Source organism: Watersipora subatra, chromosome 7 (assembly GCF_963576615.1).
Source record: "Watersipora subatra chromosome 7, tzWatSuba1.1, whole genome shotgun sequence".
Lineage (NCBI taxonomy): Eukaryota > Metazoa > Bryozoa > Gymnolaemata > Cheilostomatida > Watersiporidae > Watersipora > Watersipora subatra.
The window spans coordinates 45,427,459-45,443,655 of NC_088714.1; the positions used below are offsets into that span (position 1 = coordinate 45,427,459).

The window sequence follows — 16,197 nt, forward strand, 5'->3', positions numbered from 1 at the left end:
TCTGGTACCCAACAGTTTTTTACATTTGCGGCGTTCACGTTTGATGAAAATCTTTGATATTGGTGTTTTTATTTCAATAATTTTGTGCACTATTATCAAATTCGCTTTTCCGGTGAGAACTAAAAGAATTACGAGTTCTCTGTACAGTAGTTTGGAAATTTTGCTAGTAACACATGTTACTAACATTCAATTGTGAATGAGCTTCTCATATAAGTAGACTTCATGTTGTTTTTCAAAGGCCTACAAGTTCTCGGTAGTGAGAGTTTTTATAGGGGTTAACCACAGCCGTTACTTTCTATTAGTAAATCTACATTGTCTCTGTGCTGTGTGCTTTAAAACTTAATGTGAGAAAATATTTCAGATATGATGTTCTTGTTTAGCTTGCCTATGTTTCCAGCAGCCTCTGGCTGCCTATATAAGCATAGCTTTTAATAGAAGCAACGGATTTAGATTCAAGGAACACCCTGTACATATATGTATCGTATTTACTCTCTAACTAACTGTCAGATCTATTTGAACTCAGTGTACTCATTTAGCATTCTGAGATTGAACGGTTTGATAAGTGACAATGAAAACATTAGACTCTTGATCATGAAATGCAGTTAGCAATACATGATACAGATGTTTTAAAAAACATGTATATGTAGAAAGTGGTGACACACTATCATGTGCATGATTGCTAATGGCTAATACAGATTGATCATATTTGTCTACTTTTGGAGAAAGTTAAGCGCGATAATAAGGAGTGAGTTGATCATATGCCCTCTTTGTAATAACTTTCATTATGAAGCATAAGTGTGGCCTCTGTAGCATACTGTAAGTGAGTAGACTTGAGAATATTATATAATTTATCAATAGTTGAATCATTCAAGGAATGATTTCTCTCTAGGTGTTAGAACTGTGTTACGAGGTTTTGGTGCCTAGCCCTACTTTTGATGTTTTCATTTCCAGAAACATCTGACACAGTATTACCAGCCTTCAAGGCTGCTTTCATTGACCTGACAGCAACCTTGGTCAACATCCCTTTCTATAGAAAGGGCATAAAAGCTAAAGATATTCTATATTAACTTCTCTGTTTTTCCATGCATCAGAAAAAGGAAGGGAGAAAATCCTTGAGGTTATCGACCTACAACATAGTGATATAATTCCGCTGTTTATATTTTCCTAATTTTACATAGCAACTTTCTACATAGTCTACAAATATAGCAAAACTGCCAAACTCTACTTTTTAAGAAGAATATCTTTTGTAAATTAGCACATATTAAATATTTAAACTGATATGAAAGTATTTGTCAAATAAGCGCTGCCACAATTTTTCATAGGCATTCAATTGACTAAAAGAAGTAGCACCAACACAGGTAATTGCTTCTCTTTCTAAATTTATCTGAAGGCCTCTACGTGTACACTTTTAGTTTTAGACTTGTCTTCAGCGCAAGATTTCTAGATAGAGTAAAAACCTCTAAATAGGTTATTTAATTCTTGATGGTATCACAACGATATATGTATAAGTTGATAATCATCAACCGATCCAGCTATACAATCAAAAGTGGAGCTGGACAGTTGACCTTTAGATTTGCAAGATTACAAAAACCTAACAAGTTGATTATCTGATACTTTTATCACCAGTTTCTAGCCACTCAACTATAGTCTGCTAGATGACTTTATGAGTAGCTCTATGCCTGCATGAAGTAGCCATGTTGGAATTAAAGTAAAAATGGAGTGAGAGCTAAACCATTTGGCAACCGATGGACAACAGTGTCATATTCTATAGCGTAAGTTAGATGAATAGGTAAAATGGAGTTTTCTTCTCTCTTGATTCAACAATTTTTTATCCACAAGAGTAGACAACTATTGTAGTAGCACATACTATTTTTATTATTAAAGCTGTCCTCATATGTATATGACCAATAACAGTTTTAAATCAAAAACAACATATGTTTCATTTACTGAATTTGCTAGCAAATATAAGTCAAGTTGTACATTGTACCCACACAAAAAAAAACAGTCCAAGATGCGAAATCAGCTAATGGGCCACAGTATAAAACAAGCGGGTCGACATACAAAAGACCTTTTGTATGTGGAAACATCTGTTGCAAATCGAAGTAAAATTTTTAACAATAGACTTTAAAAACTTACAACTTTTGCATTTATGGTTTTTTGTAAGTAGAGGGTTTACACTGTTCGACTGTTTACAACAGTATGTAATTCTTATTTTATAGAAAAAATGTAATAGATTTTATGACCTTAAAAATTTGTAATTTTAAATCAAATGTTCTGAAAATCATTTGCTGAGAAAATTAAATGCACAAAACTAAGGACTTAATGACACAAGACTGACAGAGTGTCATAAAGTGCAACACTGACAGAGTGTCATAAAGTGCAACACTGACAGAGTGTCATAATGTGCAACACTGACAGAGTGTCATAAAGCGCAGCAACAGGGCAACCACTGATGACCGCAGAATCAACATCTCTTGTTGAAATAAGATGCAGTACATCTTTATGGGTGCCATCCATCATACTTGCATTGCATCATCTGCAAACAGGAACAGATATTCTATGATAATAAACTCAAATCGATGTTCACCATTAAGTATTAGATGTACTCTCTCTTTCTCATAAAAACTGTGTAAATGCTAGCATAGTTTATTGCAAATTGGTCAAGGAATTTCTATGGTGTTCACTTAGCTCTCTTAGTCTCATCTAACTTTCCATCTAGTTTGACAAACTTGTCTGATGTTTATAATTTTAAACTGTCTCAATTTCTTTATACATATGGACTTTTTTCTAAAATACAAAAAATTACATTTCTAGATATAGTCACATGATTTGTTGCTGTTTATCGCAGTGCAGTTGATGGGTAACATGCGTATCTTAATTATGGATTAGTGTTCAAGACCAGAATTTTGCTATTTTTTGTAAACCACTAGATTTCCTTTAAAGATAAAAAACCTGATCTTTAAAAGAACTTTTCAAAATTTTAAGAAATTTTATGTAGATACGAGGCAACCAGTTAGACCTATTGTTCCACTTGTTTAGGTATATAAATTTGAGTGTCTGTCTGGCTGTCTCTCTGTTTGTCTGTCTGTCGTTCGTTTGTCCAGTTACAGTGATAAAGTTTCAGGAGCAAAAGTATTTTCTCAGCACTGCATTGGAACTAGGAGATTCCGGTTTTCTATACAGGCGTGCTATCCACTAGTCCACACAGCCTCTTATTGTCCTATGATGGAATAATTGTGTACATACTTATTACAGCAGGTAAAATGTGCACACTTCCAAGTCCTTGGAAAAATACTATTGGTTTCTACTAGCATGCTTGATCATGAGACATAATGGTGTGATACAATTATAAGCACAGTTGCAATCAGTGCTCTTATTATAGTAAAGATTTAGACTAGCTTAAGTTACTAGCTTAAGTTACTCAAGGTCATAAAGAAACTTAGCCAATGTCAGCTACATTACCTGCCACTGTTTTTAAGCTTTTTTCATTACCCATGCAACATCGGACATTCACCTATAGTTAGCATATAAAACACATCTTTATACTCATTGTGACTTACATCTTAAGATGGCAGCTAGTACATCGTAGTTTATACTGATAAAAGTTGTCGTCATCTACAAAGTACAGAATATCCAGTAGAGAAACTCACTAGTCAGGTTTGGTTTTTTGCAACTCTTTAATCTTCTCCTCAGCGGCAGCTAACTTAGCTGTTAGTTCCGCAATCTGCCTTTGATACTGTGTTTCCGCTTTTCCTAGCTGCTTCCACTCTCTTTCATGTTCTCTTCTGTTCATCAAAATCTTCTCATCTAGGAATAAAGAAGTTAGATTCATCCTAGAAGGAGTGATCATCTAAAGATTACAATCCTTAACCAAATCTAAAAAGCATATATTTTATACTGTATTATATTTATGCTTTTAAGATATTTCTCACTATGTCAATAACATTGACAACAGAAAAATAATGAGTTTTTTAGATTTTTATAAGTATGCTATTTACATATACAGTAATTTAACTGCTTACAAACAGTTATTTTTGTAAATGAAGTATGTGTTACACAGGTATGATTGAAGTTGTATCAAAAAGCAATGTAGTTAAAATCGTTTTAGTCTATGCATATTTTAGCCATTCACTTAAGATGATTATTTCCTTGCAAGCAACTATTCAACACAATTTTTTTATAAGTTTCTAAATTATCTAGTAGCTCCACATTCATTACAATAAAAAATCTTTAGGATTTATCACCAAGCTAATAATAATAACTGCAGCAGTATATGAGAACAAGCTGTGAGAGAAGAACAAGTTTTTAAAACTAATATCACCTATAATGGGTGAATATCGAAGGTTAAAATCATGGAATGTATGATTCTTTTTTTTGTTCAAGTTACCAAATTTTTAATAATATTTTTCAGACCTACCTTCAAGGCTGTTGTTTATTTCTGGGTCGGCCATAGGCTGAATAGCAGCTTTTATGTTTAAATGCAGATTTTTTTCTAATGATGGTGTTTGCTCATTCACAGACAACAATTTGCTAGGAAGATCACTTTTCTGGGATGATCGAGGGCCAATATCTTGATATAGGTTTTCTTCAAAGTCATTCACTTAAAAATATTGAAACTAAATATATAAAGAATAATGAGAGCAAGAGCTAAATTGGTCTAGTTAAAATAATGATGCAAAAAAACATATGCAGTTTGCCTAATCTGCATAAAAACTATATTTGTCTTACCATCACTGCTACGTCGTTACATAATACTCAAATGCAATTACATAAACTAACCCTTATTTTCTGAAAGTACATCAGGCTTGACTACATCTTCTGACTTCTCATCAGCTAGTCCTAAAAAACGCATTCACATATATATATAAATAATGTAAAGTTAATTTTGGTGGTAATATTGTTTTTTGCTATTAATATATACTTCTTTTAAAGGATACCATGTTTACATGAAAACCAAAATCAAGTTATACCACAGTATTTTAGGATGTATTTACTAAATAAAACCATGAGGCTCTATTTTAATAACTTAAGAATACAAAGACTGCATGGCAAATGTTTATGAGCCAATCTTAATTTTGAATTTTTCATTGCAAGTGGCCTTGTTTACTTTCAGTTTATAACAGAAACGCTACAAAAAAGCTAGCAATAAATGCTTAGTATCATTTGGATTTTATATCTTAACCAGAGCATTTCTACTTTGGTAAGGTATATTTAATCACATTCTTTAAACAAATAATAATCATGATGACTCATTTTTAGCAACACAATAAAAATTTGTGACACGTATTTTGTGCTTCCTATTTGCATTGTTTTTAGAAAGCAGATGTACAGTTTTAATGAATATTTTATAAATTTCAAATTTAGGCCCAATTATTCAATTATACCATGAATTATGTACACTGCCAAAAACCTTAGATATACCTTCATAATATGAATCGGTATCTTTTGGTATCCTGCTTATAACACCCAATAGTTGAGTTTCGTTTCCTGCGGTCGTTTTCACAATTTCTGTGTCCTGTATCTCAGAGGGCATATCGAATTCATCTAAAAAATCGATTTGAAAGAAAGCAATGTTTCTGAAATAAATGTGTGCTTTACACAAATATATTAATTTTTTAATCTTTCAAAGTTTTTAGCACATTTGCATAAATAAGATTTTTCATTTGAGTTAAGGATTAAGTAATAGGCCTAGATATACTAAAAACTTTTTTATTAGTAAGACAATAGAATATGCTCACTGTGAAGTTCTTAGATCTTATCAAAAGATTCACTAAACATACAAGCATTGTAGCATATCATGTACAGGTGAAACAGTAACCTAAAATTCTCTAGACATATGAGTTTTGTAACTCGTCATTACAACAAAAATTGTAGCATATGAATTCTAAGATGTGACTCTTGCAACATACCATATGCAACTAAAACAGTTATTTACTTTTCAAAAACACCTTTAACATATAATGTTTGAAATTTTTAAAAGCATTGTAGTTTGGTCATCCCTAGCAAAGAAGCAGGTAGAAATTAGATTGATTAACCAAAAAAAGTTATATGTTTACTTAAACTTTATCAAGCATAATTTAGTGTAAGCTACACTAAATATTTTTATCGCTACCTCTATCTTTAAGCCAATCAAGTAAAATACAGCATACTCTTTAAAACATATTTGCTACAACACATGACAATTTCAACTATTTTAAAATTCTAGGAATTAATTAACTCCATATGTTGAGGGATGGCTGTATAGCAAAGGCTAAGGTTAATAAGTAAAGTATTTTATATAGTGACTTGGTTTTCCATTGCGCTCAAATTTGTTGAATGTAAGGCATTTAAACTAGAAGTGTATACTTCCCACAATTTTAGGAAAAATAAAGAAGTTTTCACCTTTACTAGATTAACTAAAGGTACATGATAGCTAAGTTATGTTGAGTCCGTTGGCAGAGGGTAAGTGCACACATGGTGAGCACTAGTAAAAACAAGGATTCAAACTTTTTATAAGTATTGTAATGTTTGGTATAATTTATGGTGTTTCCTAGTCTCTGGTATATCTTATCAAGTATATTCTAATCTCTGGTATATCTTATCAGGTATATCCTAGTTTCAGGTATATATTATCAAGTATATCCTAGTCTCAGGTATATCTTATCAAGTGTATCCTAATCTCAGGTATATCTTATCAAGTATGTCCTAGTCTCAGGTATATCTTATCAAGTGTATCCTAGTCTCAGGTATATCTTATCAAGTATATCCTAGTCTCAGGTATATCTTATCAAGTGTATCCTAGTCTCAGATGTATCTTATCAAGTATATCCTAGTTTCAGGTATATCTTATCGAGTATATCCTAGTCTCAGGTATATCTTATCAGGTATATCCTAGTCTCAGGTATATCTTATCAAGTGTATCCTAATCTCAGGTATATCTTATCAAGTATATCCTAATCTCTGGTATATCTTATCAAGTGTATCTTAGTCTCAGGTATATCTTATCAAGTATATCCTAGTCTCAGGTATATCTTATCAAGTGTATCCTAGTTTCAGGTATATCTTATCGAGTATATCCTAGTCTCAGGTATATCTTATCAAGTATATCCTAGACTCAGGTATATTTTATGAGGTCTCTCCTAATCTCAGGTGTATCTTATCAAGTATATCCTAGTCTCTGGTATTTTATCAAGTGTCTTCTAACCTCATGCTAAAACCAAATGCATTCAATGTACACTAGAAATGATTTATTGGAGTTGCTTGCAGGTTTTTGTAGACAAAGTAATTACCATTTCAGTCATAAATTGTTGTAATTTTTTTTAAAAAGATAACTCTAAATTTATAGATACACGAGTTGCTAAATTTGTACTTATGATCACGTACCCCATTTATTAATAACTATTTTTGACATTGGGTCTCGTGCATTCTTTCACGGTATGCACAAATAATGTTCCCTTCACTTTAGTGAACTACTAGGACAAAATCTAAACAATTATATTTTACCTTTAAGATAGTATGCTTCAATTTCATCTTCTGTAAGGGCAGGCATGAGATTCCTTTCTTTGGTTTTGGTGTATGTGTCTTTGAGTGGCTGTAAGGACAAATCTTGCAGATTTATGTTTGGGCTGATAACTGCTGCTGCCACTGCGTCGTCATCACTTGAAAGGTAATTCTTTTTGTCTTTTTGGGGAAACTTCATGGTTGTACCTTTGTCAACTGTAAAATAAATCAATGCAATAGTCTTTTTATTTTTAGATAACTGGAAGGTTCCTGAAAGTTCAAAAGTCAGCCATTTTAGTCACGATTTCAGTCACCACGTGTTAGAAGAAAAAGCTGTGAAAATTGGAGACCTAATGGCCGTGCAACAGTACTGGACCTACAGAATGCTGAGCAATCATTTCATGCTAGCAATTTATGGTTGGTGTAGCTATCATCAATCGTTATAGGGCCAAACTGTTGCTGCATAAAGCTACAATAAACTATATATAAAACTTAAAAACACTCAGCATATAAGGAGTAGATACTGAGTGACAATGTTTCTTGAGCATTTACGCCGATGAGAGTACTTAAAAAACATATTTAGAGATTTTAGAAATTTTCTAGTAAAGTGTTTGTAGAGTAAAGTAAAGGTTTATTAAATCAGCATAAGCAAGGCTTTGCAAACCTTAGCTAGCAAACTATTGTATCTTTTGACATACCATCTATATTGTCATCTTCAGCATCTGCCATGGCTTTTGACTCCAACATCTCTATAGCAATCATTTCAGAAGTTTTTTTATCTTTGTCTTTGAACGAAAGAAGTCTCTGCATTTGTTTGCTAGTGAGAAGCTCAGCAACTTTTGATTTCACTGTTTCATGTTGTCCAGCAGAGGCAGCATGGTGAAGTAATGTTTTACCGGATAGATTAGGAAGTGTTATGATTTTGTCTCTGTTGCTATCATCTAACCGCTGGAGTAAAGAAAATAGTATTTCTGTCTGACCTGTACTAGCAGCATCAGCAACAGCTGTGTTTCCTGCATTGTCTTGGGTCACTAGCAAATCACATATCTGGACATTGACGAGAGCATCTAGAAGCATTTCAATGGCTGCCTTATGACCATTCAGCGATGCTTGGTGAATTGCAGTTTTACCTTCATGATTGGCTTTAGTTAGCAGCTTGTAAATTACATTAACTTCTATTCGCTCCAAAAATATTTTCACTGTGCCTGTATTTCCTGTAGAGACTGCTTCAAATATAACATTATTGCCATCGATGTCTTGCATAGCCAGCAGTTCAATTTGTTTTTCGTTGTTTACCAGATTCATAATGACCTTTACAACCTCATTTTGTCCTTCATATGCTGCTAAATGAAGAGGGGTGCGACCATTATCATTTGCTATGCTTAACAAATCGCTGACATTGGCTGCTGGTAGAGACTTCAGAAATTCGATGGCCATATCTGTGTGTCCCATGCTCAGTGATATCAGCAAAGCATTATCGCCTTCACTATCCTCAACTGTGAGCGCATTGTACCAATCGAAAGAAGGCAGTTGTTCAACTAGAATAGGAATAAAACCAACATGGCCCAGCCAAGATGAAATATGTAAAGAAGAAAGGCCTCGTTGGTTCTTATGGGCTAACAGGTCTATTAAAGTCTCAGAGCTCACTGATTCTGCAATAACATTAAATGTTTCAACATCACCATTTTGAAACGTTAGATATAATGCTGTCATTCCATCCAATGTCTCAAGTTTTAGAAGATTATGCCTTTCTGGTAAATTTACTGCTTCGAGAATGTATTTTAAAGCTTGTGTGTGTTTTCTCTCAGCAACCAATACTAAAGCTGTGCTTTTTTTTGTGTTTTGCTGCTGCAACAGACAGTATCTTTGAGAATCATCGAGCGAGTCTAGGATGGTTTTTAAGGCAGCAAATTGATCTGAAACAGCTGCCCTATGAAGAGCAGTTTCTCCCTCTTTGTTTTTAGTTTGTAGAACCTTTAGCTTAGAGTCGGGGTTTATAATGTTTAATATCCAGTCTATCATTGTCGTATGACCATTGAACGCAGCAAGAGAAAGGCCCGTGTCACCGAGACTATCCTGTGAATTAATTAAAGCATTGATCTCCTCATTAGAAACCAGTCTGTGAAAGGTTTCAGCTACATGAATACTGTTTCCAAGAGCAGCCATATGAACTGAGTTTCTGCCATTAGCATTGCATGCTGTCACAAGTTTATACTGATCATCTTTTTCTAGAATGTCAAGTATGTGTTGTACAATGCCCACATGACCTTTATATGCAGCGCAGTGTAGCGTTGTATTTTGGTCACCGTCTAGTAGAAAGAGTAATTCAATCATCTGCTGCTTACTAACAAGTTTAATGATAGACTGAACTACTTGAATGTGTCCCCGAAAAGCTGCTCGGTGAAGGGCTGAAGCCATCAATTTGTTGGGCAACTCGAGAACTGTGTATCTTTGGTTCAGACTGATAGATTGTAACATGCACTCTACTGCTTCACTGTGACCATAGTGAGCTGCCAATGCAATAGCTGTGTTACCTTGGATGTCTTCAATGCTAAAACACTTGTGACATAGTTTTGATGGAACAGCATATATGAGGCTTTGGAAGATATCTACATTCCAATTCACTGCAAGCAGATGAAATATTGTACGATTATTTTCGTTTTGCATCTGAAAAACTTGGTATTCGTTTCCAGTTTGGATAGCTTTAAGCAGAACCTTCACAGTCTCTGCATAGCCATTGTACGCTGCTACAGCTAGGGGTGTGTTGCCATGAAAGTCTCTTTGTTCCAAAAGATAGCTCTTCTCCAGTTCACTGATTGAGCTCAAAATGCTTTTTATAAGATCGGTGTGACCTATTTTAGCAGCGAGAAGAACTGTTGGCAGCTTGCCTTTATCGGCTTCATTCAGTATGGAAACAATCTGGGATGGTGAAGTGGCTAAAATTTGACTCTGAATTCTTTTGGCGTCTTCCAAACCATGTCTCATTCTATACTTGGAAAGTGCGTTGAGTAGATTACCATTGTCATTTGAATCCATAGCTTTTCTGAAGAAGATAAAGTAGGGCCTAAATTGTTTGCTCTGTGATATATTGAAGATAACTAAATTTATTGACGCTTTATCCAGCTTTAATAACACATGCATACAAGTTTAATAACACATGCATACAAGTTTAATAACACATGCATACAAGTTTAATAACACATGCATACAAGTTTAATAACACATGCATACAAGTTTAATGACAACAGTATACACGTTTAATGACACATGCATACACGTTTAATGACACTGGTACAAAAGTTTAATGACACATGTATACAGATTTAATGACACCTGTATACAGGTTTATTGACATCTGAATACAGGTTTTGTTGAATATGTACTAGTTTTAGACTTTGACTACTGTCATTATCTTGTATTTATATATAGCTGTTGTCATACTCTTTGTTCATATTGACTTACTCACCTGTTATGTAATTGTTATGTAATAATCCTTTTACTCTCTTGTCTCACTTATGTAGTAAGTCAGTTGCTGTTTAGCTTTCAAATATACAAGACTAACAGGTTATGGGCCCAGGCAGGCAAACAAAGAAGCTGTACATGAGTTTGATACCAGAAAAAGGGTGATCGGCTATTATACTGACTGACCAACGACTGGTGAACCAGGAGTTAAACAATTGATACCATGAACAGTGAAACAAGCACTACTGAACCAGAACATAGATTCTACCTCTCATTCTACAATGGATAGTGATAAATGGACAATAGATAAGTTGGACAGTCAGAACTATCAGACATGGAAGTTCCAGATGAAACACATTTTGCTGCTAAAGGATCTATACGATATCGTGGATGGTACTGAGAAAGCACCAGAAGGTTCAGCTGATCAAGCGCTGAAAACTGCTTTTAAATCCAGGTATCGTAAGGCTTTCTCAGTAATTGCTCTATCTGTTAGTACTGAACTTCTCTACTTAATAACAGATACAGAAGCACCTGATGTAGCATGGAAGCGGCTGCAAAACCATTTTGAACGTAAAAATGACAATGGCTGTGTAGGCAATGAATTTACATTTATCACTCATCATAGCAATACATCTTCATTGCACTGTAGCTCATCCTGGCTAATTGACTCGGGAGCATCGTGTCAGATGACACCTAACAGGGAAAGTTTTAATAGCTACAAGAAGCTAGAACAAATAGCAATGGTCAGCCTAGGTGATGGTCGAACAGTTGAAGCTGTGGGAGTTGGTGTTGTAAGTGATGCTAAAGCTCAATCGTAGAGTTCAATGTGCATCTGCATTTTACAATGTACTTCATGTCCCTCAGCTAACAAGCAGTTTATTTTCAGTTCGAGCTGCCACTCAGAAAGGCTACATTGTTCAGTTCGGCCATACTCGATGTTGGATTAAGGATGCTAGTGGTCGAGTTAGGGCCATGGGATCACTAGCTAATAAGCTGTTCAGTCTAGACTGTGTACAAACTGAAACTCAATATGCAAACACTGCTAGCGCAGAGATTTGGCATCAACGTCTAGTACATGTGAATAGCACTACTCTGAAAAAACTGAGTAAAGGAAATATAGTCTGTGCTACAAGCTTACCTGCAATAGACATTTCTTTTTGTGAAGGCTGTGCTGAAGGAAAGATGACTCGTAAACCCTTCAAACCTGTGGGAGATATCAAGGCTACCCAGAAGCTGGAACTAGTGCATTCTGACGTTTGTACAATGGAAACAGAATCAATTGGAGGTAGCAAATACTTTGTTACCTTTATAGACGATTTTTCTAGATGCTGTGCTGTGTATTTTCTTAGAAACAAATCTGAGGTACCTGAGAAGTTCAAAGAGTTTGAAGCACATACAACCAACCAATCTGGAAAAACCATTAAAACACTGAGATCAGATAGAGGTGGTGAATACTTGTCTCAAGAATTTACCGACTACTTGAAATCTAAAGGTATTCATCATGAACTCACATCAGCTTACTCACCGCAACAAAATGGTGTTGCTGAGCGAATGAATAGAACTCTGTGTGAAGCAGCGCGTTCAATGTTGTGCCATGCTAAATTGTCAAAGCAATACTGGGCTGAGGCCATTTCTACTGCTGCCTACGTTAGAAATCGGCTTCCTACTTCCTCACACAAGAATGATCTCACACCGTATGAGAAGTGGTATGAACGCAAACCCAACATAGACAATCTAAGGGTGTTTGGATGTATTGCTTATGCTCATGTTCCAGATCAACTGCGACAGAAACTTGACAAGAAGTGCCAGAAGCTAAGGTTTATAGGATACAGCAAACAGTCAAAGGCATACCGCCTGCTTGATGAATCGACTGGTAAAGTCACTACTAGGCGAGACGTGGTATTTGATGAAACAAACTTTACAAATACCGTTAAACCATCATGTGACCAATATACAAAGCAGAAATCTATTCTTGTTGAACATTCAGTAAATGAACAGACAACTCCAAACCTATCTGGACAATGCACTGGTGAAGGGCAACAGCGACGCATATCTGCTCGCGAACGTAGACCTCCGGTTCGCTATGGAATTGATGAGTATGTAAGCCAGGCTCAACACGTTGCTCATCAAGCTGGTCACATAATTGAACCAGAGACATTCTCAGAGGCAAAACAAAGCTCTCAACATAAGGAATGGATAGAAGCTGCTAGGTGTGAGTATCAGTCACTGATAGATAATAATACCTGGAATCTTACAGAGTTACCTCAAGGACGTAGTGCTGTTGGATGCAAGTGGGTGTTTAAAGCTAAACATCGAGGTGACGGAACTATAGAGCGATTCAAAGGTCGTCTAGTAGCTAAGGGTTATTCACAGCAGCATGGAATAGACTATCATGAGACATTCTCACCTGTTGTTGGTTTTGCAACAATTCGTACGCTACTGGCATATGGTCTTAGTCGCAACATGTACATTCATCAAATGGACGTTGTAACTGCCTTTTTGAATGGCAGACTTGATGAAGAAGTCTACATGTCTCAACCAGAAGGTTTTATTAAACCTGGATCTGAACATCTCGTGTGTAAACTCAACAAGTCTATTTATGGACTGAAGCAATCCCCTAGATGCTGGAATCTTGCTCTAGATAGTTTTCTGAAGTCTATAGATTTTTGTCAGTCCACTACTGACCCATGTGTATATGTTAGGGATAGCAATTCAGGCATCAAAACTATAATGGCTGTATACGTTGACGATCTCATTATAATGAGTGATGACGATGCATCATTAATGCAAGTGAAGCATGCTCTCTCAAATCAGTTTAAAATGAAAGACTTAGGACCACTGCACTATTGCTTGGGAGTTAATATTGATCAACACGAATCTTCAATATCTTTAGATCAACAGTACTATCTTCAGCAAGTCATCAATCGCTTTGGTATGCAAGACTCAAACCCGGTATCCACACCTGCAGACATAAATGTTAAACTCATAAAAAATGATGGAATCAGTAAGCCTGTAGATTCAAAAAAGTATCAAGCAATGGTTGGTTCACTTTTATATGCTTCAGTTGCAACACGTCCAGATATAGCACAAGCAGTAAGTGAAGTGTCAAAGTACAACTCATGTCCAACAGAAGCTCATCTTACTGCTGTAAAGCGAATCATACGCTATATCAAAGGAACACTGACAACTAAACTTTGCTACAACAAGTCAGATGAAACTAAAGTCATCGGTTATTCCGATGCAAACTGGGCTGGAGACTTAGATAATCGATGTTCTACTTCAGGTAATGTGTTTCTAATGTCAGGTGGAGCTGTAAGCTGGCAAAGCAAACGTCAAAATACTGTAGCCGTCTCAACGGCAGAAGCTGAATACGTCTCGTTATTTCATGCAACACAAGAAGCAATGTGGTTACATAAGTTACTCAATGACATTGATGGCAAGGATGCTCATATGCCTACAACATGCATGGTTGACAATCAAGCAGCAATCGCTATAGCTAAGAACACCGCAACAAAATCCCGAACAAAACATATTGACATCAAATATCACTTTCTGAGAGAAGCTGTTGCAAATGGACACATTCTTATTAAATACTGTCCATCCGCTGATATGACTGCCGACATCTTAACTAAACCCCTATGCAGAGACCGCTTTGTAGTACATCGGCAGAACATGGGGCTAACAGATTAATAAGTGTGCATGTCAAAACTATGTGGGAGTGTTGAATATGTACTAGTTTTAGACTTTGACTACTGTCATTATCTTGTATTTATATATAGCTGTTGTCATACTCTTTGTTCATATTGACTTACTCACCTGTTATGTAATTGTTATGTAATAATCCTTTTACTCTCTTGTCTCACTTATGTAGTAAGTCAGTTGCTGTTTAGCTTTCAAATATACAAGACTAACAGGTTTGAGGACACCTATATACAGGTTTAAGGATACTGGTATACAGGTTTAATGACATTTGTATGCTACCTTAGCTCTGTGTTTGGCTCATTAAGTTTGTATTTAAAGAATATATACACTTTTACTTGCTCTTAACAGAAATTGAAATTAATTTTAAGTGAGCAATACTTGACAGTTAGCAAGTCTTTACTCCTTTGACCAGCCTGCAGCACCAAGTATCAATTTGTGAGTGTTTTGGTGCACAGTCATACTGTCGCGAGCTGATTGCAACAAAAAACTTTTTGTCTGGTCAAGGCAGCAAAAGCCTCCAGCAAGTTTAATAATTATGTGGCTTACCAGAGTCACCTTTTCCTTTGATAGTTTTTACTCCTGTTTAGGATCTACTCACGTGAACAAAAGCACACCGGAAGCACTTTTGTGGCAAATGCTATGCCTTCTTCCAATATAATATAATATACCTCTCACCGTTTTTTAAACTAAATACTTTCTCTCAATGCGGGTTCCCTCGAGCGTGGCTCTACTAGGTATATGTACTTGAGCGTATCACTTGGTAGTAAATAGAACTTTGCCGCAAGACTACTGCCGAGTATCCGTATGAATCTCTCAAGCGTGTCAACAGATAACAGTTGAAGGACTGTTTTTGACAGGTTGAATGATCACGAATGAGTCATAATTTAGAGTGCAATGAATTGTAATCAAACGAATTCAAATAATTGCATAAGAACTGTCAGACACATTTGAAGCCTGGAGAGCATTTAAATTTATTAAATTTTCTTGTTATTTGTAATGGTAGCTGTCTATGAAAACTGTTTTATGACTTCAATCCTTACTATAGTAAGAGCTGTGTTTGTCTGTCTGTCTTTCAAAAGCTACAGTCACAGGTTAGTAAAAATATGGCATCATTCAGCTTGGCAGCCCAACACTCTTACCCTTGCGTTAATTGCCCTCCTTCTAGTTTTATCAGATCAGGTGTGCCCATCAATACTTTCTGTGCTTTAATTTGATAATTATCAACACATCTGATCATCTTTTGCAGCCCAGGGTCCTAGTACAAATAAAATGTGCAAGTTGATTGAGTTTTGCTATTCTCAAATATTTATCGAATGTTAAATAAACTTTCTAGATAAAAATGCTTGCGAATGATAGAAACAGCGCTTGCAAAAGATGGCATTAAAGTATAGTGCAGGCTATTCCATTCTAAACATTTTCCCACTTTAGTAATTTTTATTTCAACTTTAGCAGTTCCGAATACACTGATGTTCCGAATGCTGCTAAAACTACATCACTATTTATTGACCTGTTAGGTCAATAATTAGTGACATTAATAATAATGGTAATAATTTT

At 35.4% G+C, this 16,197-nt stretch overlaps 1 protein-coding gene across 1 annotated transcript; it reads right to left on the reverse strand.

The window, feature by feature from the left end:
- Positions 1-1,851: 1,851 nt before the first annotated feature.
- Positions 1,852-15,228, reverse strand: LOC137400800 (serine/threonine-protein phosphatase 6 regulatory ankyrin repeat subunit A-like). Its single transcript, XM_068087138.1, has 8 exons — positions 15,190-15,228; positions 8,178-10,522; positions 7,483-7,695; positions 5,422-5,544; positions 4,780-4,839; positions 4,418-4,600; positions 3,651-3,807; positions 1,852-2,536 (listed from the first exon to the last, which is right to left on the reverse strand). Coding segments are annotated over exons 2-8 (3,075 nt in total). The 5' UTR covers positions 10,516-10,522; positions 15,190-15,228; the 3' UTR covers positions 1,852-2,535.
- Between the last annotated feature and the right edge of the window lie 969 nt (positions 15,229-16,197).